At 45.4% G+C, this 27,933-nt stretch overlaps 1 protein-coding gene across 1 annotated transcript; it reads left to right on the top strand.

The window, feature by feature from the left end:
- Positions 1 to 741: 741 nt before the first annotated feature.
- On the top strand, positions 742 to 27,571 carry LOC307053787 (TPA-induced transmembrane protein; the record flags this gene model as incomplete). Its single annotated transcript, XM_079705266.1, has 6 exons — positions 742 to 879; positions 6,787 to 6,916; positions 16,663 to 16,790; positions 22,847 to 22,917; positions 26,408 to 26,589; positions 27,345 to 27,571. 6 exons carry the CDS (start codon positions 742 to 744, stop codon positions 27,569 to 27,571), a joined length of 876 nt encoding a protein of 291 aa, XP_079561392.1.
- Positions 27,572 to 27,933: the final 362 nt, after the last annotated feature.

Here is a 27,933-nt window from a genome sequence, read left to right as displayed (position 1 = left end):
AATCGGGCAACAACTCCCTTAGGGGGGTACTAACATTATGTCAGCTTTCCAGATGAGGAAACCGGGCACAGAAAGACGGAAGTCCAAGGTCTCGCAGTTAGGAACCCTGTGAGAGGGGATTAATCTGGGCAGCCTGGTTCCTGAGCCTGCTGTTCCCTCCACCACTCATTACGGTGTCTTTGCCTGACTCTGGACTCATAAGAGGAAGGAGTGTATTCGTATTATGCACCTTCATTGGCTCGGAACCTCGCACGATGCCTGGCACGCAGGAGACAGTTATATGTTCATAGTTATATATTGATTAAATGAATGAAATTTTGCTAGGCAGCGAAAACTGGGGCAAGCCCGTGCAACAGACAGCTCCTGGAGGAGGGTGGAAAGTCCATCCCTGCCACACTCCGACGCCCAATCAGGCCCTCGGCTCAGCTTCTGCTTTGTATATGTACAAATAGCAAAAGGCAGGGCAGGCAGCGCCCTGAACAAACCAGAAAAACAGCCCTTTTCCGCTGTGTTCCGGAGCTCACAGCAGGCCAAGGCTGCGGCACCTGGCGGGAGCTAGGGGAGCTTCCCGGGCGTCAAAGTCCGCCTCCAGCCCCCAACGCCCACCAGGCCCCGCCCACCTCCCGAGGGCTCCCCGCCCCGCCCACCGGGGACGTAGGGCGAGCCACGCGCGAGGCCACTTTGTACCCTCGGGTGTATGCGTCCTGCTTCCTGGCGGGCTGTTTAATCCTCTGCCCGTCCATGGAGGGGCCCAGGCCCCCATCGCCAGGAGATGAGCTGGAGCTCTCGGTAATCCAGGGGCAGCCAGAGGAGCAGACGCCTCTCAATGGAGCCGTCCAGGGCATCTTTGCTCTGGAGGAGGAGCCCTGCCCAGTTCAGGTAAGGTCGTCTTCGCTCTGGCGGCGTTATCCGACGGGCTCTGAGCCAGGCTGCCGGCCAGGACCCGGGCCTGGCACAGTTTCCGGTTTCCAGCCAGCTCTCTGGGCGCAGCAGACCCCAAGCGCCGGTGGTGCGCGCTGGAATATTCTGAATGGAGCAGACACAACAATGCCCTCTACCCTGAGCCTGCCCGAGGCCCCTCGGATCCCTCCGGCTCCAAGGAACTTGAGGAATCTTATCCGGGAGGTGTGCGGCTCCTCTCTTCAGAGAGAGAATCCCCAGAGGTAGAGGTGGTTTTAAAAAGTTATTTAACTTTTAATTTGGTTTTTCTTTTTCCAGTAGGGAGAACCAGCGATAACTGGTGTCCCCTTTTCTTGAGAATTCTTTGTCTTCCTTTCCTATACTGCCTTGCTACTTGCCCTCCCCCTCCCCCCTCCCCCAGCCTACACCCACCGCCCACCATCCCCCATCCCGGCTCGCCATCCCCTGGGTCTACACTTTCTGTCTTCTCTCATTCTGGCCATTTGATTTCACAGGAAGAGATGTAGGGGAGAAGGGAGAAAAGAGCAAGTACAGAAGGCCTGGGGGGTGAACTTGCCCCGCTCAACTAAGGGAAATAATTTCCAAGTTCTTGTCTCAAAGAACAAGACTATGCCTCATTTGCTTTGGCCTCATCTCAGTTTCTAAGAAAGTCACTGGTGATGTTTAGGCTGAACTCTTCTGATTCAGGTCTAACAGGGGCAGGAAAATGATTCATTCTGATCAAATGCTTGTAACACAGCAGAGACTTTGAATTCTACCTTCTGATTAACCCTTCTAACTGGCTTGATGTTTACTTGGTATATGGAACTCCGCATATATACACATATGGTTCCAACCTGATTTTTCTAGGGCCCTCTCCTCTACTGCCATCCCTTTGGCAGCTCAACTGTTGATTTCGGGGATAAGAAGGAAATTCAGAAGTTGAAAGCATTGCTTTTGCTTTCTCCTTGATTCCTAGTAATACTGTAAAGTCTGCTTTTATAGGTACCCTGGAGAGTAATTTGGTACCTTATATTTGAATGAAAGATGAATACCATAGAAAAATGAAAGCTGGAGGAAGATGATTTGATCTCTGTGCAAGTGGCTGCAACTGTGGACTTGCTGTATGCATCCTCCAAGGCAATGTCTAGGAATGGGAATTGGGAGTACTTGCCTCATGTCAGATAGACCCAGGACACCCCACGGACTCCGTGGTTTGGGACTGAATCCAGAGATCTGAATTCTGGTGACAACTTCCCCATTAAAAGGTGTGTCCCAAGGCAAGGCATTAAGGTCTATATTTTCCCAGCTGTCAACTGGTGGTAATGTAATGTGGCCAACCAGTCTTCTTTGTGAGGCCTGGGAATGCATGTTGAATACAGTGGAGGAGTAGACCGTGCAGGACACATACAGGGTGTCAGTATTTTATTATCATTTAACCTACCTGGTAGAGATTGCTTTTTCATGTTTTAATTACTTCCTTGTTAGCCAGGTATATACAGATATCTGAGACTTCCTTGTGAACTAGCTTTGTAGGAAATACAAAGCTGTGTAGGAAATAGGAAAGCTGTGTGAGGGACAGAATGGCGTGAAGATGAAGGGTTACATCAGCACTTGGAGAACATTCTAGAAATGCGTGAAGAGGAAAAATTTTTTAAAAGAGGAAAAAAAAATCCTCATCTAATGTGTTAATCATTCTCTTTGGTTCCATAGAATCAGTTGAAGTGTATTTTAAATAGAAAAGTCAACTAACGTAGCCAGAAACACAAGATCCAGACTCTTAAGACTTTTGTGTGTAGGTCTCTTTAAACTGTATGTTAAGATTTCCAGTTTTGAAATGTAGCATTAAGTCCACGTGTTTTTATTAAACATATGTTTTGTACCTATCATGTGCCAAACACTTCTGCTACATAAATGCATTTAATGAGCACAACAAACTTCAGAGGAAGGGGGTGGCATTCTGATTTGACAGAAGAAGAAACTGAGTGAAGAACTTGACACTCAGAGGAGTTACCAAAATACTCAAGTTCAGCCAGTGGTGGCTCTGAGGTTGAACGCAGGCTGTTTTTCAAACCTATGCTGCTTTTGTTGATTTATTTTATATGTCTATATATGTACATAATTTATATATATATATATATAACTTAATTTATGTATAATTTCCTGTTATATATTATTACTAATTTCTGTAAGTTGTGGAACATAGGTGAAATATGAGGAATTGAGTAGCATATCTGGCATGCTGAGGGAGATGTGAGCAGATGGGTAGATGCGTGACGAGCAGGGAACAGTTTGGGGATCATCGGGAAGAAGACATCCCATATCATGGGTATCTTCTTACTTGGAAGGGCTAATCTGGGAGGGTATTCAAAGGCAGTAGAAAGAACCTTCTGTTTCTTGATTTGGGTTTGGGGCTGGAGGGAAAAGGATTGTAAGCCACTGAGCTTCACTTTGCCTGCCATCACTGTAAACATGGCAATATAGTTGGGTCAAAACTGGAAAAGGCATTAGGGCTAATTGAGTAAGACTACTTTTCTTTTATGGCTCATTTCATGGATACTGAGCTCAGTTTTCAGGTAGAAGTCCCAGAGGCATTTTAAGGGATGGCAGCATCATTTTAATAATAGCAATAATAATCCATGGGTAGTTTTGAGGCAGGCAATACATATATGAATGGGCTAGCTAAAAATTAGCCCATTGACATATGTTGTTCAGAATTTAGGACAAGAATCAACTGGCTCTTTCGTGTTTGGGTCAACAAGTGGATTAAATCCCACAATGAAGATTACAAAGTATAGATTTTACTGTGTGCTAAGAAAATCATCCCCTGATCTATATAATACCTTTTCCTAATTGAGCCAAAGAGAAGAAAAGCTTTTTGTATCCAAGAGATATGTAGTCCTGCCGTTGTTTCAGGACCTTATGTCATGTATTTGGACCTTATTTGAAGAGGGATGTGAATATATCTGGGGGAATAGTCAGAGGAAAGTCACAAAAATTCTTGGGCCATATACTGCAATCATAGAGTGTAAGATGCAGTTGGCAAAAATCTTCAGAAGCCACTCTGGAGAAAAACCTGCCTATGGCCTCTCCTTATGACCTAGAATTTGGGCAAGAAATGCTAAAGAAGGCAGTGAAGGAGGTGTTGTGTGTTCATGGCTCAGTGTGCATGGGTAGCATGCATTTGCTGGATGAGAGGCTCTCTCAAGGCAGGGTGGACTCTCCTGGGGGCACTTCAAAAAAACAGAATTTCTGTGTTGATTCTAGTGCGCAGAGCGCTGAGAAGCACTGTACTCTGTTGATGGGTTGGGTGTGTCTGACAGACCATTTTACGATGACTTAAAATATGTGAAGTTTAGTCATTCAAAGGATAGTGGTCTCTGCCTTCGGGCTGATGACAGGAGAAGGGGCCAGCCTGTAGGATGGCAGTGATGGGCTGGACAGGAAGAGGCATTTCCTACAGAGGAGGGCTATGTAATTCTGAGCTGAGTTCCCCCAGGAAGTCAGAGTATTGGTCTCCTCACACCACCAGCGTCCTAGTTTGTGGTCTCTAAGGGATAGCATAGGTGAAGGCACAAAGGGCCAAAGAGGTGCATTGACCCTCCTTCATGGGCTCATTTGAGACTCCAAACCATTTCATTTTGCACTAATCTTAATGGTTCCTGCTGTGTCTTGTACAAGGACTGAAAATGGCATGTGTCTCAGGAGCTCTGTAAATAGGAAGATATGTTTCTGTCCCCTGAGAAGTTCAAGGCTTCTTGTACTGGGACTCCTCTTTCTTGTGTGTCTTGTTGAGCCTCTAGCTTTGGTGACCTTGGAGCAATGCTCAGTCTGTGGGTAGGGGTGAGCGGTGGTGCCATCCCTGGACTCTACACCCACTTACCTCAAGAGGGTTTCCCTCTGTCCAGATATTGACGGGGCCTTTACTGCACCCCTCATACCCCACCCGAAGGGCCAGTGCATGCAGGGGCTCCATAGTGTGACCTCTACTCTAGAACTTCTCAAAGTGCATTCTCAAAATTTTGGGCGCCCACTGTAACTAAGCAACACACATTTATTAAGGTCCTGTTACTTGTATGAGGCAGAGGTATGGGATATAAGAGTGGGGAATTTTAAGAGCCACCCTTCCTTCTATGTGGTTTCACTTTCCCTAGGGAGATACGGCCAGTATCTGTTTATAGTCGGACCTGAAACCAGACAAGGCAGGCAGTGGCAGCGGCAGATGAGCTGTGTGTACTGGGAGATCTCTCCACGGGTGGGCTGGTAGGGAGACCTCCATGAAAGGAGAGATTTGACCAGGTTCCTGAAGGTCAGGGAGGCTCCAGACCAGGGGCCCACCTCTCGTAAAGCAGCTGATTTACCTTGGGAAGTCTACATTGACAAACGGGGGCTGCTCCCACCTTCCCTGCAATCTGATCCCCTGGGTCCAGGTAGGGCCTAGGTGTTTGTTTGTTGTTTAAATTGCCCTTCACGTGATTCTGATATGCAGGCTTGGACTCTCTCATTGAGAAAGATTAAACTGTAGTCCTTACGTGGACAGTTTCCTTTTCTGATGGCTGCCACTAAAATCACGCTGGAAGAGAAAGTTAACGAGGCACGGATTCAGGAAGTGCCTGCTGCCGCTTGGTGAGGCAGGTGAATACTCCATGTAACCACTGGCTCCTGTGTGTTGAGAGCCAGTGTCAAGTGCGCTCAGGGGCTCCGAAGTTGACCTCCACTCTACCCTTGTTTAGCAAGTGCTTCATGTGCGTGATCTCTAGTTTTTATAACAGCCCTGTGAGCTAGATTTATTACTTATGTGTTTTACAGGTGAGGACCTTGGGGCTGGTGAGTTTCAGTAAGGAGTTTGCTGATAGTCACCCGGCCTTTAAGTGGTATAGCTGGGATTGGGATCCTGATACAGAAACACATTTTTTCCGCATCATATTCCATTGTTTTCTATGGTCTCCATGTAGGAAGTAGGAGGAGAGGAATGGGACCTGTTAGGGGCAGGTGGCAGTACTGAGAGTGGAGGTGGCCGGGCGCACTCATAACCTGGAGCCCCACACAGTGCCTGGGGGACGCTCTAGACCAATGGGAGAGCGAGTGAGCGGGGCAGTGTCATGCAGCAGGGATTAGTCCTGGCTAATCTCTCCCAACTGCATCTTTGAAATGGGTTAATACCTCCCTTGCAGGGCTGTTCAGATGAAGTGAAACGGTGTTGGTGTTCAGTAGACCAGAGCGGTTGAAATTATTTACTTTAACCCCACCCTCTGCCTCACTACACACATTGCAGCTTATTTTCTGGTATCTCTCCCGTCCTTGTCCTCCCTTTCATTCCCTTTCCAGGCCCTTATTACATAGAGTCTGGGCCCCAGCAGAAGGTTCTTAGCTTTTTCTTGGTCTAAGCTAGACATCATTCTCTTAATCTTCTACTCAGCTTTTGTGTGCCAAAAACCTTCAGTGAGTTCCCGGTACACGCAATTTAAGTCCAAACTGCTCTGGCAGCATTCAAGACCCTCTCAAATATGCTTCAACCTTTTCACTCCCTCTAATCTTAACTCTCATTACTTGCCTCTGAAACCCACCTTCCTATCAGGTGCATCTCTTGGCCAATTTCATTATGAGTCGACACGGAGGATATTCTTTCCTGGGTTTGGAATGCCTTTCTCTGTCCATCCTTCAAAATCCTGCCTGTCCTTCCCACCTCAGAGTCCCCAGAGCATTTTCTTGCTAACTTCTCTGTGAGGTTCCATTCTGTCCTTTTGTAAACTTGACTCAGTAGGGTGGAGCCCCTTGAGGTCAGGATCTTGCTGCCTTCGTTTCTGTGTCACTGGCCCATAGTGAGTATTAAAAAATGTTTGTTGAAACCAAATGACTGCCTCTAAATCTCCCTCTGCTTTCCAGGCTGACAAGGAAAGCCCTTGGAACTCCTGTAATAAGAACTTGGTTGGAAAGTGTAAACTGTGGATGGTCCTCACCTCTGTTTTCCTAGGTCTCATTATAGTCATCATCATAAGCTTATGTCTGATTGGAGGTAAGAGGATTTAAACATGACTAAGTTGATGCATTTTGAGAACTCATGTAATGCTTATGACTTAAACACTGAAATCAAAGACGTACTCACTGCTACTTCATTGTTTATAATATGAATTTAAAACTGGTTTGCGATATGTTGAATAGATGGGAGATACATGATTTTTGCTTTTCTTTTTTATTTTCTTTTTTGTGTGTTTTATAAACTCTGGAAAAAGTATGGGGGTCATTGTTTTACTTTAAACTCTACCCATTGGATGTTGAAGATCTCTTAAATTTTTAATTTCCATAAACACTATGTTTTTTTTTTTTTTTTTTTTTGTGGTACGCGGGCCTCTCACTGTTGTGGCCTCTCCCGTTGCGGAGCACAGGCTCCGGATGCGCAGGCTCAGCAGCCATGGCTCACGGGCCCAGCCGCTCCGCGGCATATGGGATCCTCCCAGACCGGGGCATGAACCCGTATCCCCTGCATCGGCAGACGGACTCTCAACCACTGCGCCACCAGGGAGGCCCAAACACTATGTTTTATTGTATCTTACCCATGCGTGTTTGAAAAGGTTTTAAAATAATTTGTTTAGTAAAGATAATTATTGTAAAAAGGTAATTATTGTATAATGATAACTTTATCTGATATACCTAGTATATTATTGTAATGGTAAAATGATGAATAATGTATTTGGAAGCATTTAAAAAACTTTATAGAACCATGTATCTGTAAGCTGTCATTATTTTAACTTATTTTAGAAATCACTGTTATATTTGTGTTGTATATGGTACAAAACAAAAACTCACATGGTGCTAAATACATATTTTACATGCATTATCTCATTTTATTTTTTATTATGAATATGAACATAGTACATGTTCAGTTACCCATAAAGCCCATCCACATTATTAATATTTTGTTATATTTTTCTCTAGTCTTTTTCTTTTTTAAAAAATAGATTTATTTATTTATTTTTGGCTGTGTAGGCTCTTTGTTGCTGTGCGCGGGCTTTCTCTAGTTGCGGTGAGCGGGGGCTACTCTTTGTTGCGGTGCGTGGGCTTCTCATTGTGGTGGCTTCTCGTTGTTGCTGAGCACGGGGTCTAGGGCTTCAGTAGTTGTGGTTCACGGGCTCTAGAGCGCAGGCTCAGTAGTTGTGGCGCACGGTCTTAGTTGCTCCGTGGCATGTGGGATCTTCCTGGACCAGGGCTCAAACCTGTGTCCCCTGCACTGGCAGGCGGATCCTTAACCACTGCGCCACCAGGGAAGCCCTCTAGTCTTTTTCTTACTTGCATTTTAAAAATAATTTGCGATCAGATTGTTTTTTATCATCCTGTGTCTCACCTTCAGGATTTTAATGTTACATTGAGATCATTTTGCCAATTCATTAAAAATTATCTGTGAACATAGTTTTTATAACTGCATGATGTACTCTTCCACATTTTTTTTTTTTTTTTTTTTTTTTTTGCGGTACGCGGGCCTCTCACTGCTGTGGCCTCTCTTGTTGCGGAGCACAGGCTCCGGACGCGCAGGCTCAGCGGTCATGGATCACGGGCCCAGCCGCTCCGCGGCATGTGGGATCTTCCCGGCCCGGGGCACGAACCCGTGTCCCCCGCATCGGCAGGCGGACACCCAACCACTGCGCCACTAGGGAAGCCCTTCCACATCTTTTTTTTTTTTTTTTTTTTTTTTTTTTTGCGGTACGCAGGCCTCTCACTGTTGTGGCCTCTCCCATTGCGGAGCACAGGCTCTGGACGCGCAGGCCCAGCGGCCATGGCCCACGGGCCCAGCCGCTCCGCGGCATGTGGGATCTTCCTGGACCAGGGCACGAACCCGTGTCCCCTGCATTGGCAGGCGGACTCTCAACCACTGCGCCACCAGGGAAGCCCCCTTCCACATCTTTTTAAAACCTTTTAGGTGGTTGCTAATTTTTTTATGAATATCAGTATTAAGGTTTTTATGATGCATACATGTAGCGCCCCCCCGCCCAGTGGGCAATATTTCAATTTCAAAATAGAAAAGAAGAAAAGTGCTTTCATTTCTATGTGTGGGTGATTGTAGGGTACAGGGGTGTGAGGGGGGCTCTTCTGGAACTGGGATACTTGTGAGGGTGACCCACTCACCACAAGATAAGGGTTGAGCTGGACTCTCCATAGCAAACCAAGTTACAGGATGAGAGCAAGAATGGCAGCCCCTGAGTTTCTCCAGAGGGGGCCCTGGGAATTCTCCTAAGGAACTGCATTTGTCATTCACCTCTTGTTCCTCCTTGTCTCAACCCTTTCATCTCCTGTCTCAAAGTTTTACAGTACCTGAAGAAATAGGAAAACTCTGATGAGGTGTGCCAACCTCTAGCATGTGAGCTTCCCAGGCAGGCAGCATGTTTGCTTAGTTACTTAAGGCAGTGTTGAGGTGGAATGGCTGTGTCTTTGAGGCCCGAGGCTGGTCCTGACGTAGGGAGAAGTTGATAAGAAGTGCTGCCCCTCCTTCATCACACTGAGGACAATAGCTTTGGTATGAGTGTTGATACTCCCTCTTCCCATCATCTCCCACATGTGGATATTGAAACTGAAATTGAGTCACACAGCCTTGTCCTATCACAACCAGCCAGTGCTGTCCTAAAAGTTGGCTGAACCATCGGCTGGCAACTGGGGCCTATAACAAACGATGATGCCACAGATTTGGTTGGTTTGATATTTAAGATTCTAAAGCTCAAGACCCAGGGATTTCCCTGACGGTCCATTGGTTAAGACTCCATGCTTCCACTGCAGGGGGCACGGGTTCAATCCCTGGTTGGGGAACTAAGATCCTGCAAGCCGAGTGGCCAAAAAAAAAAAAAAAAAGCTCAAGATCCAAGAGCTGTCTTCCATTTTCATTCTCAGAAAGTCATTTGACCTCTTCAAATCACGAAGAGCAACCTGCAGAAGAAGGGATTCCATTTCCCTCCACAGTTTCTCAGGGGGACGTGAGAGTTCACAGGATCAGATTCAGGGAAGAGTTTTTTAACACTTGCGGTGCAAACTTTGTTTTCAATTTGGTTATACAATTGTGTTTAAAATACGTTAATGCCATAAGAGAGATTTTCAAACTTTTACTTTTTTTAAATCAGGGAAATACTTTTATTTTACTTGGCATCTCAACTTTCAAGAGTTTGGGCTTGTGGGGAGGGTCTTAGTAGGCAGTGGCAGGTGTAATGGGTAAAAAGGAACAGGGGCAGTACTCCCTCCATGACAGTCCCAGCCTCACCCAGAGCAGCTCCGCGGGCACTTCTGGGATGACAGTCTGCAAAAATCAGCCATTGTCCAATTGTCAAGCCCGTTGATATGAATCCAGTATTGGTAGAACTTCTGGGCACTGTGCAGAAAATGCTGCTGTCTGGGAAAAGGGCAGGTGGGAGAGTCGAAGGCTGTGCATTTGTTAATGAATGTGGGAGGGGCGATATGTGGGTAGGGGAGAAAGAAATCCAGACTATTAGGTATATTGTACAGCATGGGGAATATGACCAGTATTTTACAATGACTGTAAATGGAGTATAACCTTTAAAAATTGTGAATTACTACATTGTACACCTGTAACTTATATAACATTGTACAGCAGCTCTACTTCAATTAAAAAAAAAAAAGAATGAGTGTACATTCGTTAAGAAGTGATGCTGTCTGGTTCATTAAGAAGTGAAGTTTCTCAGGACCTCCATTTGCCATTCCCCTCCTCCTTCCCTTTCTCCCAACTCCTTACTCTCCTGTCTCGGGGCTCTGCAGTCCCCAGACGGAGGCTCAGAGGTGGAGGTGATAATAAATGTGGAGCTGGAGTGGACCCAGAGGGGACACTAAATACATCCCAGTACGGAAAGATATCCAATTTGGGGAGGGGCCGATAGGGTACCCAGAATGAGGTGCCCAGTGGGGAGCTGTAGCTTGTCACTGACATTGATAGGAATGGCCGTGATGTGGTGATAACACAAGCAGACCAACCTGTGGTCAGGTTTATTATTATTAATTCTCTACAGACCGTGCACCCCTTCTTGCCTGCACCTGGAGTGGGCTCTCCCCCGACTCTGCCCATGGTACGCCACTGAAGTGATGGCAAATTCAGGATCACGGCTCGGCTTAAGGCACTGAGCCTGGGCTGTGTCCCCAGTGTGGAGGAGAGGCTAGCACTCCACCAGGCTCACAAGAGACAATGAAACCTTCTTGAAATGGACAATTTGGGTTGGCAGAGGGGAGCGGGCAGAGCTCAGGGAATCCTTCCCGTTAAATCTAGAGGTCTGGTTTTGTCCCAGCTCTTTAGGAAAAAAGTATTAATGGATTTTCTCTTTCTCCCTGAGGAATTATAACTTCCTTGGTGTGAAGGGTAAAGGAAAAAAAAAAGTTTTCTCTCTCTCAAAGTCATTTCCTGTCTGGACAATTTGGAGAATCAGATAAGCATCCTCAAGGATTCTGCTTTCTTTACTAATTTGTCTGAACAGTGAGGGGAGAGACCCTAGGAATGCCTTAACTGGTGAAACCCTTCCTTGGTTTGGGCAAAATATTTTAAATGTTACAGAAACCAAACTGTGACAAGTAGGTGGATGCTTAGAAATATGATTTAAAGGTGACCAGTTTTAACAGTCTAGGAACCCTTATGTGATGTCCCCCAGCTCTCTTACCATACGGGCTTTTCTATGAGTAGGGGAGGCTCTGGTACTGAGATGCAAGCAGGGACTTCCTACGTGATGCTGTATTGGATGGGTTTGTTTTGCCTTGAGTTGGGAATAAGAATCACATCTTATGACATCACATGGTCCTGGCAGACAAGCAAGTTGCACAGGTTGCTCCCTGGTATAGGGTGACTCATGGGAAAATCCTAGGCAGACAGCAAGCCCAGTATCTTGAAGTTTCTTTGCATTTTCACCTGCTTCTCTTTCCCTCACATCTCATATGTTCTCCTGCCTTCCCAAGACTGACCTCTTCACCTGTGCTCTCCATAGAATCCTCTCCAGCTTCTACTGACCTGTGGACCTTCAGATAGCACCCTTTCTTTCTAAGCATCCTCTCGGGCCTCTTCAAATGTGCTCACATAGTCTGTCCTTCAGAGCAATCTTCCATCTGCATCTTGCTACTTCATTTAGATATTTCTCTCTCCCTCTTTTTTCACTGGCAAACTTCTAGAAAGAGAGGTCTGTATTTGGATCTTATCTCCTGCTCACTCCTAAACCACTGTATCCATTGGTCCCAAATTGTTCTTCCAAAGGTCAACAGCACGTGTCTGATCATAAAACCCAATGGCCTTTCTCCCTTCCCCTGCCCTGTTTGCAGCCTTCAGCTCTGTCCACTGTATTGTACTCTTCCAGGCCTTCAGAACTCTGGACTTCAGGACTTTATTTCTGCCTTTGGCTCCATGTTGTGATTGCAGGAAGCATGTCTTCAGCCTTCTCACTTTTCTCATTCTTCATTCTTTCCCTTGAGAAGCTCATTTAGTCCCAAGGCAGCAACCATCCCCTCTCGGAGTTGCCCCCTGGAACAGTTTTCCTGAGTTTTAGTCATGCACTTTGCTGTAGTTCTCTACCTGGAAATAACTGTCATCATCTTTATCATTATCCATGTGAAACTACTAGTCATGTGTATCCCCTTCTCCACTGAGCTCACCTTTTATAGTTTCATGGTGAGTCATGAGGCCAGGTTTATATCATCCAACTGTGTAACTTTAGGCAAATTCTTCAATGCTCTTGACCTCAGTTTCCACATTTGTAAAATATAAATGATTTCTGAATCTGTGTCTATAAATGTACCTTGACCCTCCTACTTACTAGCTCAATTGACTGACCTAAGCAAATTATGCATTTTTTCTAAGCCTCAGTGTCTTCATTTTAAAAGAAAAACATTAATATTTAATTAATAGGGTTGATTTGAGGATTACATGAGGTAAAAACTACAAGTGCATAGCAGGGTATCTGTGCATAATGCTTAATACAGTAGCTGTTATTCTTCCTGTTACCTAGGCTTGATACTTTGGAACATTTTTGATTTCTTCTTCTTTCCTATAGCTAGATAATGACCAGGTCTTATCAATCATTCCTTGGTACTGTCTTGATAGAAACTTTCAACATTGACTACCTGCCTACTGCAAGACTCTGTGCTGTATACTTTATATATGGTGGTTCTTATCTTTACCGTCACCTACAGTGTAGGCATTTCTGTTGAGGAAACTGCTTCAGAGATTTAAGTGACTTGCTCAAGTAACATGGCTAATGACTAACTGAGCTGGAATTCAAACTAAGTCTGGCTGCCTTTACAGCCAGCTCTGTTTCCACCTCTTCTCCCTCCCTTCCTTCCTTCCTCTTCCCACTGCTGTCAATCAAAATCTGTCTCTCCCATTCTTATCCAGTGGCCTCTCTGCCTCCAATCTCCCCCAGTTCCATTTCATCCCATCTGTCACCAGCAGATTTACCCTCATCTCCTTCCTGGGAGGCATTTAACAACCTCCATTATCTCTTGAAGACATCTGGCATTTAAGGCCTACCTCTCCAGCCTCATTTCTTATATTGCTGCCTAAGAGCTGTTTTTGTGTGTCTCCAGTGTCCTTTGTGTATGTACTACAATTTTTTAAAGACGTTTTCTCTACATGGAAATACTGATTAGGTTAAATCCCATTAAAAACATAAAAATTCTGCTGACTGGGTAAGCCTATTTTTTTTGCTGTTGTTGTTATTTTAACAAGCACAACTATTTAGCCAGGTCGTGTACAGAGTCATTCAGATAATACAAGTTAAGTATATGTCATTAGAGCTATTATTGGAGACCTCTTTTTGAACTTGGCATTTCTTTCTTCCTTTTTTTAAAAAATTATCATTTATTTATTTATTTATTTTGGTTGCGCTGGCTCCTTAGCTGTGGCACGCAGGCTCTTTAGTTGCGGCAGGCAAGCTCCTTAGTTGCAGCATGCATGTGGGACCTAGTTCCCCGATGAGGGATCAAACCTGGGCCCCCTGCATTGGGAGCACAGAGCCTTAACCACTGGACTACCAGGGAAGTCCTGAACTTGGCATTTCTTAATAAAAGGTATCCAAATTGGAAAAGAAGTAAAACTGTCACTGTTTGCAGATGACATGATACTATACATAGAAAATCTTAAAGACACTACCAGAAAACTACTGGAGCTCATCAATGAATTTGGTAAAGTTACAAGATACAGAATTAATACACAGAAATCTCTTGCTTTCCTATACACTAACAATGAAAGATCAGAAAGAGAAGTTAAGAAAACAATCTCATTTACCATCGCATCAAAAAGAATAAAATACCTAGGAATAACCTACCTAAGGAGGCAAAAGACCTGTACTATGAAAACTATAAGACACTGATGAAAGAAATCAAATAAGACACAAACAGATGGAAAGTTATACCACATTCTTGGATTGGAAGAATCAATATTGTCAGAATGACCATACTACCCAAGGCAATCTACAGATTCACTGCAATACCTATCAAATTACCAATGACATTTTTCACAGAACTAGAACAAAAAAATCTTAAAATTTGTATGGAAACACAAAGGACCCTGAATAGCCACAACAATCTTGGGAAAGAGAAACAGAGCTGGAGGAATCAGGCTCCCTGACTTCAGACTATACTTCAAAGCTACAGTCATCGAAACAGTATGGTACTGGCACAAAAACAGAAATATAGATCAACAGAACAGGATAGAGAGCCCAGAAATAAACCCATGCACTTATGGTCAATTAGTCTGTGGCAAAGGAGGCAAGAATATACAATGGCAAACTTCGCATTTCTTAGTGCCCTTGAGTTCAGCAGTGCTGTGACTCCTGTATCCATTCTCTGGCATCCTTATTCCTTTCTGAGGCAATGATATCTACTCTGGAAATGTATGTGGTGGGTGTAGAGCTCAAAGATACCCATTGAAGCAGCATTTATAAATTGGAAAGATAAAAACACTGAGTGGTTTTAGAACATTAGTGCAGCCATTAAATAATCTTTGCAAGGAATTTTAAACACGTGGGGAATGGCTTTTGATATGTAAACAGCAACAAAAGGATCAAGACAGATAAGAAATGATGACAACAAACAACAAAAAGCAGTATATAAATTACCTTCTCATTAAGACCTCAAATATATAATATAAAATATGGGGGGGACCTTTTGATTAAAGATTTATTAGTAATTTTTTTTCTTGCTTTGCTACAATTCCCTATACTTTGCAAGTTTTCTGCTTTGATGGCATAACTTTTATTTTCAGACAAAAATAACATGATGACTTACAACAAATAAGGATGCAGGGATAATTCCCTGTGTTGGGGTCCCCAAGATCAACCCCAGATTCAGTGATTTGCTGGTAAGACTCATAGGACTCAGCATATAGTCATAAACATGACTGATTTATTACAGCTAAAGCATATAAAGGAAAATATGGAGGCAACCAGGTGCAAGCTTCCAAGAGTCTTTGTCCAGTGCAGTCACACAGAGTGCACTTAATTCCTCCAGCAATGAGTTGTGACAACATGTGTGAAATGTCCACCAGGGAAGCTCATTAGAGATTCAGTTTTTATTGGAGTTGGTCGCATAGGCAGGCTCTGCCCGGTACCTACCAAAACTCCAGACTCCCAGAAGGAAAGGAGAGGCTCAGCACAAGCCACACTGTTTCTGCAAACAGTTGAGGCACAGCCAGCCACTCTTACCAGGAAACGTGGGAACACTCCATAAATCCAAGTTCCAGATTCCAGCCAGGGGCCAACATTGCGCTGGCCTTGCTAAGGCTGGCAGCCTGCGGCCCGCTCTGTTAATTCTCCTGCACATTCCCTTGCTTCTCATGCCTCACACTTCAGACTTCCTCAGGGCATAAGGACCAGGACTCTTACTTCCATCATAAACCCAGAATTGATGACACTGTGGCCTTTTCAGAGTCCAGTAAAAGAAGCTGATAATGTTATGTTTGAGGTGGGGGATTACAGAAAAAAATTCACGGCAAACACCTGGTTCCAGTCACCCACGCCTTTCTCAGGGCCGGAGAGGTTGGAGTGACCCGGGCAGGAAGCCAGGGGAACATAATTAGTGCCAGCATGCCAGCTTTGAACTCCTGGCTCCGACTTTGTGTGTTTTTCCTTTGGCTCTAACTGCTTAAAAAATCAATTAGCTCATAGTCCTTAGAACACAAGCAGCCAACTGTTGTCCCAGGAATGTAAGTCCCGTGAGCCCTGGGGCTCTGAGTGCAAACAGAGTGTGTCAACATCCCCGCCCTGGGACATCCTGGAGAGCGATGATGACTTCATGCACACTAATCCCCAAGCTATTCTGCTCGATGGTGGTCACTTCCTCAGCACGTGTACAGAACCGAAGAGGATTCAGCAAAGTTCCTCGCTCTGCTCCTTGTCCCCCGTCCCCCACTGTTTTTTGGCCCCTCCAGAACGTCTCCAGCGTCAGCCTTGACGCCTGTGCCTGTAGCTAAGCTACAGGGTCAGTTTAACCAAGGAGTTCATGTTCTTCCCACTTCCTCCCACCGCCCTTCTCCCAGTCTGTGTTCAGTGGAATCTGAGCCCCCCATGGCGTCAAATAAAACAACAGAATTTATATCATGATAGAGGCGAGCCCTTGTCTTTATTCAGCCTTACTGAGAAGAGAAAGCATTTCTGCTTATTCTTGCTTTCTGTGTCCAGGCTTTATCCTTGATGAATATTCGTTGTTTGTTTTTAAGTAGAGCAGCCAATGGAGTGAATAAGTTTATTATTTTATGCATGTATTTACTTTTACTTTTTATACCCCCCCCATTCTCTTTAGTAACCTATATCGATGAGGATGAAAATGAAATACTTGAATTGTCGTCTAATAAAACATTCGTGGTCATGCTAAAGATTCCAGAGGAGTGTGTTACTGAAGAGAAATTGCCTGACCTGCTCACGAAAAGGGTAAGATACCTTATGCATTGTTACTGAGTTCTCAGCATTAGAGTATGAGTTCTCCTGGAACAGTTGGCTTAGAGCTAGCCCGTAAGTAGCTTCAAGCTTGCATTCTTTGTCTGCGTAGTGGCAGAAACCGGTGCTTAGAAATGGATTTTCTGTACTGCAAAGCCAGAGGGAGGAGCCCTGGCCTCCAGCTAAATGCATCCTGGAGCACAGTGTTCTGTTTCTCCTTCTGGTCTTATACTTGATTCAACCTGAAGTTCACTGAGGGTCTGCGATGTGCTCAACAACATGCCCGGTGCCAGGGTCACAAAGTCTGTGCCCTCAGTGGGAGCTCACAGTCCAAGGAGAGAAAGCAATTCAATAGTTATAAACAGTGTGATATGTTCCATCACTGAGATACGTACAGTGTGTTTTATATAACCACGGAGGTGGGGATGGAGGCACGCAGGGCCTCCTGGAGGAGGTGACACTCAGGAAGAATCTTGAAATATGAAGTAGGGGTGTTCCAGATTAGAGAGCAGGGAGTACTAGGGGATGTGCCCAGCAGTGTGCTATGGCCCCTGCATACTGTGTAGCGGACTTGCAGAGGTGAGGCTGAACAGGAGGGGACGGGTCAGATCATGAAGGTTTCTGTGTTCTTCGGCGAGGCCCTGAAAGATTTTAATCTGCAGGCTGACATGGTCAGCTTCTGATTTTAGTTGTTCTGTGTGATGAAGGAAAAACACTGGAAGTAGAGCGCTTGGTTAGAGGGTGTTGTAATAAGTTGGGTGACAAATGAGAGAGCCTTGAACTAGGGCAATGTCAGGGGGAGTAATTAAGGTTCAAGTGAGATTTCAGAGGTCTTCTCCCTCAGTAGGACTTCATGGCTGGTTGGATGTGGGTCTGAGGGACAGCATGGCTCCAGGCTCCTGGTTGGGTGGCCACGTGGGTGGACGGTGACATCATTCACGAAGCAGGAAATGCAGGAGAATGAGCCTCTGTGCAATATGGGGGATCTGCAGCCAGACCACGAGGGTTGGTGGGCGGTCCTGGTCACCTTGTCAAAGACAGGGTGGTTCACAGCCAGACCCAGAAATGTTTTTGATAAGAAAACCTAAGCAAGACTAGCCTGCCGTCTGTTACCCTCTTCCCTGCAGTTGATAGTTTGAATGGAGTGAGCCCTCTTTATTTGGCTTCCATCTGATTCCATCTAGGTCACCCCAGAGTCAGTTTCTGGGCAGCCAGGTGCATACCGTTTGATTGCTCCTTTGATCACAGGAGTTTGTACCTTGCGAGGATTATTCCAGGTTTCTCTTCCTCCTTCTTTTCCTTGTTTATATCTTATCTGCAGTTCCCTTTTCCTCCTTTCCTGCCACCTGCTTCCAGAGCAAGTTGCTGAGTGAATAGCCTGTTGCTACTTTCCTCTTGGTTTCCTTTTTTTTTAAATTTAATTGTTTGGCCAGGCCGCATGACATGCAGGATCCTAGTTCCCCTACTGGGGATCGAACCCACACCCCCTGCAGTGGAAGCTCGGAGTCTTAACCACTGGACCACTAGGGAAGTCCCTTGGGTGCTTTTTGGATGGAGGGGTTTTGCACTGGCCGAGCAGAAACCAAGTGAGTCAGCATCCACATGTGTCACCTGTTACAGACTGGACACTCTATGTCAAAGGGAACTGGATATTAATCACTCACTTTAAAGCCATATCTCTTTTGCACAGAAGCAGGCGTGAGCAGATTCTACAGGTGTTTTTAACTCATCACCGTGTAGTGGCTGAGGAACAGGGACTGGCAGATCTCTGGGGCAAGTTCACAGGCCTCTTTGAGCTTGTTCCTGCTCTGATAAACGGAAATCACCACACTTTCCCTGTATATCCACAGGTGCATATGAGGTGCGTATAAAGAACTTTGTAAAACATTTTTAAGAAGAATTATCTGACTTGCAGATGATAAATGTAAGGTGCAGTGAGCTGAAATGACTCCTCCCCTTGACTTCCCAATCAAATATGTTCAGGAACAAAAATGAGGAACTTAGAGATATTACTATCTAATTATCAGGTCAAGAACCCCTTTCTTCCACTTAGGCCAGTTTCTAGAAGCTTCTGGACATGGAAGGTAAATGGGAGTCGATATTGAAACACTGTGCCCTCTCTTTTGCTTTACTGTCTTGCTTTTCTAAACACAGTTTTCCTGGCCCCTCTCATATCTCACTGCCAGTTTCCTTCTCTTAGGGTTGGGGCCGATACTCTGCTTAAGCCAGCCCGTTAGCTCTGTGGTGTCATAGCTCAGCCCACGTGCTTGTTGCAGAATTAGCGTTGGCCCCTCTGATGATGCAGGGAAGGCATCCCTCTTCCTCTGGAAGCTGTTTTCTTTTGTTTTTGTTTTTGTTTTTAACATTATCACTTTTTAAAAAGTTGAGGTGTAGTTGATAAACAGTATTATAAGTTTCAGGTGTACAACATAGTGATTCACAGTTTTTAAGGTCACACTACAATTATAGTTATTATAAAATATTGGCTATATTCCCTGTGCTGTACAATATATCCTTTTAGCTTATTTATTTTATACATAGTAGTTTGTACCTCTTAATCCCCTACCCCCATCTTGCCTCTCTCCACTTCCTTCTCCCCACTGGTAACCACTAGTTTGTTCTCTGTATCTGTGAGTCTGTTTCTTTTTTGTTATATTCAGTAGTTTGTTTTATTTTTTACATTCCACATATAATTGTTATCTTACAGTATTTGTCTTTCTCTGTCTGACTTATTTCACTTATTTCATAATACCCTCGAAGTCCATCCGTGTTGCTGCAAATGGCAATATCTTATTCTTTTTTATGGCTGAGTAGTATTCCATTGTCTATTTATACCACATCTTCTTTATCCATTCATCTGTTGATGGACTCTTAGGTTGCTTCCATATCTTGGCTACTGTAAATAATTGGAAGCTGGTTTTTGATGAGCCACTGTGCCTGACTCTGGTGATCAGCTCACTGGGCTCTGAGCTCAGTTTGTACCCAGCCTCATAGGCATAGTGTGAGAGACACCAGAGCAAGGGGTGAGGAGCCCCTCTTTTCACTGTTTTGGTCCCAAAGTGGGTAGTGTGGTTAACAGCTCCTAAATATGTAAATATGTCCTAATTATAGCAGGGGACCATGCCACCAAAAAGAATGTTAGAGTGGACACTGAAAGTGATCTAGTATACCGCTCCATCTCTTAACGTAAAATTCTAACTTAAATTTTTTTCTGAGTACTTACTATGTGCAAAACACAGTGATTAGGGCCCTAAGGATTAATAAAGGAAGGATGAGAGGGAGGGAAAAAAGAAGGAAGGACAAACATAATTCCTGACATAAGAAGCTCAATCTTAAAGGAAGAGAGTGGCATTATTGTTGTTATTATTGTTATTATTTTCAGCTCTTGAAAAATAATCCCGTTTGTAGCATCCTCATCTTCTTCCCTCTCCTCCTGAGCAGCCTTGGGAGAGCCACTTTCCAACCTCCCGGGTTTTCTAAATGACTGTCAGCCTGTTGGCGATATTCTTTTCTCTGGGGCTCAAAAACTATAAGATGACCCAGTCGTTTTCCCCCAAAGTTCTTAACACTTAATGCTACTTTCCTCCTTGATATTCAGAAGGATCCACTTTCCTCCTTGCTTCACCTCCACTGGGTGGTGTGATAAAACATGAGGAAGCTGGCCTTAGTGTCTGTAACATCTAGGATTGAATCCCTTACTAGCAGAGTAGCCTGGGCCATGTTTTGTAACCTCCCCGAATGCCTGGAATTTTTTTTTTTTTTTTGCGGTATGCAGGCCTCCCACTGCTGTGGCCTCTCCCATTGTGGAGCACAGGCTCCGGACGCGCAGGCTTAGCGGCCATGGCTCACGGGCCCAGCCACTCCGCGGCACGCGGGCTCCTCCCGGACCGGGGCACGAACCCGTGTCCCGCGCATCGGCAGGCGGACTCTCAACCACTGCGCCACCAGGGAAGCCCTGGAATTTTTGTGTTTTTTTGATCAGTGAGAAAGGGAGAGATAGCAGAGATAGCAATGCCTCTTATGTCAAGATTCTTATGCAGATCGTAGCAATAGTGACAGGATTAGAAGAGGTGCTCTAATCCCATCTTCTCTACCTTGGAGAGAATGAATTGCCACCAGTGAGTTAAGTGGGAGCGAAATATGGATGCAGCCTCCATGAGATTCCGCTTGGAATGGGTGGGAGACAGGTGGGCAAGTTTTCCTCGGGAGTAGTTCTGCTTGCTGCTGGATAAAACAGTGAGGCACCGAGCCGTGATGGGTGCCGCGGGGCGTGCCAGGCTCAGCATGGGGGAAACCGTAGGGGTGGAATTTCTAGAACAACGTCAGGGCTGAGGCTTTAGGCCGGCAGGAGTGGGTCTGGCTGGGTTTTCAGAGGCCTGGCCGTGGGCTTGCTTCCAGCCTCAGAGCTGGGTCCATGCTGGGGGGTGTACCCAGATCCCAGCACTGTCCTCCTGCCTGCTAAGAACAAGGCATTTAACCTTCAAAGTAAATTTTAAAGAGATGCAACATAAATACATTCAGCCACAAGTTCTCGGGTACTATAGGTGAGAATTCACATCTCTGAAACATGATGAAAAGACTAATCAAAGACTGGGAGAAGATATTTATGACACAAAACCAACAGCTAGTGTCCAGAATGTAACACCAATCAGTTTGGATAAGAAAAAGACAACCCAAGAGAAGGACAGGGCCCTAACAGGCAATTCAAAGATGAGAAATCCCACAGAGTTAATAAACACACAAAAAGATACTCAACCTCACTAGAAAGCGAGACATTGCCAATGAAAACGATGTAAAACATGATGTTATACTCATCAGATTGGCAAAAATGGAAAAATCTGGTAACATTAAATGCTGGCAAGGCTGTGGGAAATAGAGCATTTATACATTGCTGGGAGGGGAGTAAAATGGAGAGCAATTCAGAAAGACTTAGTTAAGGTGGAGATGTGCTAACTCTTGGACCCAAGTCCATCTCTTGGTATATGGCCCAGGGAAACTCTTAGCTGTATAAGAGAGGCTCAGAGAGGTTCAAGCAGGATCACCTCAGCATAGTTTGTAGCAGGAGAAAATCGGAAACAAAGCCCATGGCCACCAGTAGGGGAAGGGATGAGGTGGAGCAGTCATTTCATGGAATCTCTGCAGAGTTAGGAGTCAGATTGAAGGACCTCCATCTAGATGTACCATTATGGGTAAACCTCAAATGTGATTTTGAGTGAAAAAAAGCAAGTCAGAGAAGATTATGTAGAATATGGTATGTTTTATTTGAATAAAAATGTACATTAAATTTATGTATAGTTATGATTACACAGGGGAGTGTTAGGTTTATAAAAACATGCATGGAAAGGATGCATGCCAGCTTCAGGACAGTGTTTAGTAGTGGGGAGGGAGGGAGGAAAAACAGAATAGTGTGTAGGAATAGCTTTAGCTGTGTTGAGTTTCTTCACGTACAGGGCTCAACTAAATATGGTAAAATGTGAGGGCATGAAACCAAGGTAGTTGGGAACACAGATGTCATTATTTTTTATGGTTGCAACACTTCATGGATAAAATAAGAGCTCCGTATCTTTGCGATTGTTCTCCCACTTGGTCCCATTATCCAGAAACAGCGTAGCTGTTTCTCCTTGGAGTGAAGCTCTGGAGAAAGGAGAGAAGAGGCCCTTGTTCGGTGATGTACGGGGCCCTGAGCGACCTGTTTTGCAGTCTTCCTAGCCCCACGGGGGTTCCCTCCTTCCCATGGCGCTTCGGGTCTGTGTGGGCTCAGGCTGCCAACCAGTAAGGCCACGGGTCTCAGCGCAACATACGAGATGTTGAAAATCCCAGCCTGGTCACTTGATCCTTACAAATGAGATCCCTTGAAATGAATGCTAACTTGAATTTTGGTTGGTGAGGGGCCCACGCCTTCCTGTTTCTTCATCCAGAGCCTCTAGGTAAGTTAATTCCTCCCTAGAGTTGGATCTCCTTTGCTTAGGAGTAGTTTGCTTTGTCAGGTGTTATGCAGTACGATCTGGCAGTACTGTGTGTGGTTGTTAATTTGGCCCTGTTTGTTTTAGATCACAGATGTGTACAGTTCATCACCAGCTCTGAGCCGTTACTTTACTTCAGTTGAAATCATAGACTTCAGGTAAGAATGTGGAGCATTATGTGCTGATGTCTCTCTGGAAATCGACACTCATTGCTAGTTACCAAAAAGGATTTCCCTAGGGCTTCCCTGGTGGCGCAGTGGTTGAGAGTCCGCCTGCCAATGCAGAGGACACGGGTTCGTGCCCTGGTCCGGGAGGATCCCACATGCCGCAGAGCGGCTGTGCCCGTGAGCCATGGCCGCTGAGCCTGCGCTCCGCAGCGGGAGAGGCCACAACAGTGAGAGGCCCGTGTACCGCAAAAAAAAAAAAAAAAAAAGACTTCCCTAATCCAAAAGCACGGAGGGGACCAACGGAAGATAGAAGCATAGTGTCAGTGCCGGGAGGGTCTTTGGAGGCCAACTAGCTCAATGCCCTTATTTTATGAAGGAAAAAAATGAAACCCAGATAAATTATATGACTCAACACAGTTACAGGGAATAGAGGAAAAGCCCAGACAAACCATTTCTGTTTGCCAGCAGATGCTCGAATAAGCTAAGAGTAGAAATAGAAATAGATCTCAGATAGTGCTGTGATTATGTACTGGCTTTTGCTTTTGAGGAACACAAGTCATATACAAGTTCATGCTCCTTGTAATATTAAAAAATAAAGATACATGCTACTGGAAGAGTACACATCCTGCCTTCCCCTGCCCCACTACCCCTGGACACTTCATGTGCCAATCAATTCCGCAGTGAATTCCAGTCCCTTCTACAAAATGAACAACAATCACTGGTCTGTGTGATTTCTTCTGTGCATGTATTTACCATATATACTTTGTGTATTTTACATGTGTAACATATATGCACGCATACGTATTGTTTCCTTTTTAGTTTCCTCCTAATCTCTAATGTTTTTATATATGTCTATAGACACTTAGGTAAAATGTGTATGTATGTAGAAGAGTCATTTGATTATCCTTTTATATTGTTAGGACAAGACTTACAAGGCAAAGCTTTATTACCTGCTGTGCCTAAGATATCCCTGGAATGTGACCATCAAAGGCAATTTTACATTGAGGTTCCTCCTCTCAAACCATAAATTTCCCAAACCTGGGAGGGGAAGCACGCGAAGCACTGGTGCCCAGTGGGGTAAGACCAAAGGGATTTGGAGTCTGAAAACACAGTGGCAGGTTGCCTTGTCAACAACACTATTCCTCCCTGTTTGTGGACCGCCAGTGTGCATGCTACCTTATGGTGACACTTTTGACCTAGCCTATCTTATTCATAAATTACTGGTATTAAAACGCCAATAGACAAGGGAGAAATGCATAATCAGACCCAACTTTCCTCTTAGTGCGCTTGCCCTAACTTACAATTCAAAGACAGAGGTGAGAGAGGAAGGATATTCAGAGCGTAAAGGGTCTTACCAAGAATCCAGCCCATATTACGGGTCTAGAGGAGGTGGGATTGCATAACGGGTTGGGGTATAAACACTGAGAAGAACTCATCAGAAAACTGAGTAAAACAAAATCTGAAGAGTAATGTGAGAGAATCTATTTTTAAAAGTTATTTGAAAGAAAAACCCAGGGGTTTTAGGATTTTTGGATAAAGAAGTTCTGCTGGGAAACATTTTTGTTTCATTTTTTAAAGTCCAGACAGTCTCAACAGTGTCGAACTGAGAAACAAATGCATTGCCTCCAAAGCCTGCTGCCACATGTGGGCAGGAAGGAAGCAGCGGAATCCCTCGCAGACGGGCTTGTATCCATCGTGGATCCCACCTCAGTCCTGGACCCACCAGCAGGAACCTGGGAAAATGTCCTGTGGTTCATCAGCTTCTGGGCCCACTGTAGTGGTGGGCAGCTGAGGCAAAACCCACAGGGTCCTCTGCTTCCCTGAAAAATCCCTCCTCTCCCCTCAAAATTCAGCCTTATGTCAGTTCCTCCAGTGACCTGACTTGGACGCACTAGGAAGGGCTGGCCAGTCCAGGTTAGGCAGCACGCCCCTCTTATTCCGCTTCTGGCCTGGTCTTCTGCAAGTCAGCCTCTGGTCCTTTCAGTTAGCAAACCCCAGTCCTTGCCTGTGGGTGTGCAGGGTGGCTGCGTGTCAAGATGTTGACCATCATTAGCTATAATTAGAGGGTGAAGCACAGGGAACAAGCAGTGGCACCTGCAAACCAGAGTAGCTGGCTTAGAGTTTGAAAGCACATTTTCACCTGTCTGTAGAGGCATCCTTGAAACTGTGAATTTCTCTAGAGTCCCGAGTGTACGTTATTTGTATGAACCTCAGGGTTTGGCACACCTCTTGGCTGTAGTGGAGTTTATAAACTCAGCTGTCAGCGCATCAGTCTAAGAGTATTGGCCTATGTGACCTCTGTCCACAAGAGGGTGCTCTTTGCCAGGGACAGTGTTCTGATTCACTCCTGGGACTGGCTTGTCTGCAAAACTTGCCCTTATGTAAAATAGATAGCTAGTGGGAAGCAGCCGCATAGCACAAGGAGATCAGCTCGGTGCTTTGTGACCACCTAGAGGGGTGGGATAGGGAGGGTGGGAGGGAGAGAGACGCAAGAAGGAAGAGATATGGGGATATATGTATATGTATAACTGATTCACTTTGTTATAAAGCAGAAACTAACACACCATTGTAAAGCTATTATACTCCAATAAAGATGTTAGAAAACAAAACAAAACAACAAAAAAACCCAAACTTGCCCTTGGGTGAGGGTCTCAGATGTGGCCACTCTTAAATATTTTATTGCTGGCTCTTAATCTGACCTTTTAAAAAAATCTAGGCCTTCTTAAACCAAAGGATATCTGTTGAGAAATCTAAATGTTAAGGTAGCATTTAACAAGCTGTATAGACTGTTGATTAGCTGAGGATAGCCTCATGATTATTTTTATTTTAGAAATGGGATAGTATGTTCTAAGAAGATGAAAACTACCTTTCCTTAGGTCCCCTTACTGAGAGTTGGCAAAACCTTAGGAAGTGGACATGGGACAGAAAACGTTTCTCACTTTGGGGACAAACCAGGGAGGTATGATTTGCTGCTGGTACCCAGGGTCATCTGTGAGAGTTTAGGAGTCTGCATCCAGCCGATGGCAGGGAGCTTTGGGCCCTACCTTGAACATTTTATAGGTTAAGTAATGAACTGGTTAAACTGAGTAGCTCTGACATGCACTTGTTGGGGCAGGGAGAGGCTGTGGTGTGAGAACCGGGAAAAAAAAAGGGGTTCCCTGGCCTGCCTCAGGGGTAAAGCCTGGTGCTGGGCAGCTCTTGGAACCTCGTTGACAATAGCTGAGTCAGGATCTCCCCTGCGTGGCCTCTCCTGGCGGACTCCTAGGGGATGGGTTCTAGGTGAAAGGAGGAGGTTAGGACCACCTCAGCTTTGTGGGATGGAGGCATTGATGAGGGGGCTTCTAGGGCAGTACACTCTTTGCTCTTTTGTCCTAGGAGGGAATGCAGAACTAAAAAGATGTTTTTCCTAAAATCAGTTTCCTGAGTTGCAGTGTGATTCTGTTGATGTTTTTAACTGTCTCTGTTTTGGTTTGCCTTTCAGTGGTGAAAACGCCACAATAGCCTACCACCTGCACTTTGGGTTTCCGTCGGAAGACCACAACTTTTTGAAGTACGTGATGAGTGAGGAGTTGGTGCTGGGTGTTTTGCAGCAGGATTTCCATGATCAGAACGTGTCCGGTTGTGAGACTCTGGGGCTCGATCCAGCGTCCCTCTGGTTCTCTGGTAAGTCGAGCACAGCAGAAGGCAGAGCTGTGACGATAAACAAGTGAACCAGACAGGGCAGATGGCTCGATTTGCTTTCTGAGCAGGTGATGCTTCACGCTCCGTGGAGGTCACCCAGTCCCTGCCCTCCGTGAGCAGACAGAGCAACTGGAAAAATGTTACGGAAACAACTAAACTATAAACATGAGGGTTGCTACGTGTTTCCTTGCTGTGGTTCACCCACCTTCTAAGCCCCATATTCCACATCAGAATATCATTAGAAACCTTCATGGAAACACCGTGGTCTCACAAGAGAAGCAAGTGCTGAAGAGTTTGAAGTAAACCATATAGTTCAGTTGTTGAAAGATGACCTCAGTAGGGGGATTCTATCTCTTTTTCTATTGAAGGCCACTGAGTCCATTAAGACAGGGGTCCCCAACCCCCCCTGGGCTGCGGACCGGTACCGGTCTGTGGCCTGTTAGGAGGCGGGCCGCATAGTAGGAGATGAGCGACAGGCGGGTGAGTGAAGCCTCATCTGCCACCCCCAGCGCTCCCCCTCGCTCCCCAGCGCTCTCATTACCGCCTGAAACACGCGCCTCCCGACTCCCACCTCCACCCCCAGTCTGTGGAAAAGTCGTCTTCCATGAAACCGGTCCCTGGTGCCCAAACGTTGGGGACTGCTGCATTAAGATATTAATAGAGGGACATAAAAAGACAAGTTCGTCTCTTTCCATGGAAGATTGTAATACATTTGCTCATCTACTTTTAAAACTAAGAAAAGGATGGGGAAAGAGATATGTTTTTTAACAAGCATAGAAGATACCCGACTGGTCAGAATCTGAGAACGTTGTACAGAACCTGCCAGAAAGGAAGGTGGAAAGGTGAGATGACCGCCAGCCTTCGAGACCTCCTTCCCTCACGTCTGTCTGCACTGAGCTTCGGCCTTACTTCCCATTCTTCTCCTCATTTCCCACTTCCGATTCCTCACTTGGAGAGGTTTTAGCTCTTGTTGAATGCCAACGGTCTTGGAGGGTTTTTCAGCCACAACCCATCAGAAACACTCTGCACATCAGCAGTGGTAAATACTAGTTGAATGAATGAAAAAGGTGAATGAGGGCTTCCCTGGTGGCGCAGTGGTTGAGAGTCCGCCTGCTGATGCAGGGGATGTGGGTTCGTGCCCCGGTCCGGGAAGATCCCACATACCGCACGCAGAGCAGCTGGGCCCGTGAGCCATGGCTGCTGAGCCTGCGCTCCGGAGCCTGTGCTCCGCAACGGGAGAGGCCACAGCAGTGAGAGGCCCGCGTACCGCAAAAAAAAAGGTGAATGAGAAGGAGGTGTGGTGAGTGGCACGGGGCCAGCAGACGA

This window comes from Hyperoodon ampullatus (assembly GCF_949752795.1).
Source record: "Hyperoodon ampullatus genome assembly, chromosome: 5".
In the NCBI taxonomy this organism is placed as follows: Eukaryota; Metazoa; Chordata; class Mammalia; order Artiodactyla; family Ziphiidae; genus Hyperoodon; species Hyperoodon ampullatus.
Note: the sequence above shows the minus strand (reverse complement) of the source record. Positions and strands in the feature narration are given on the sequence as shown.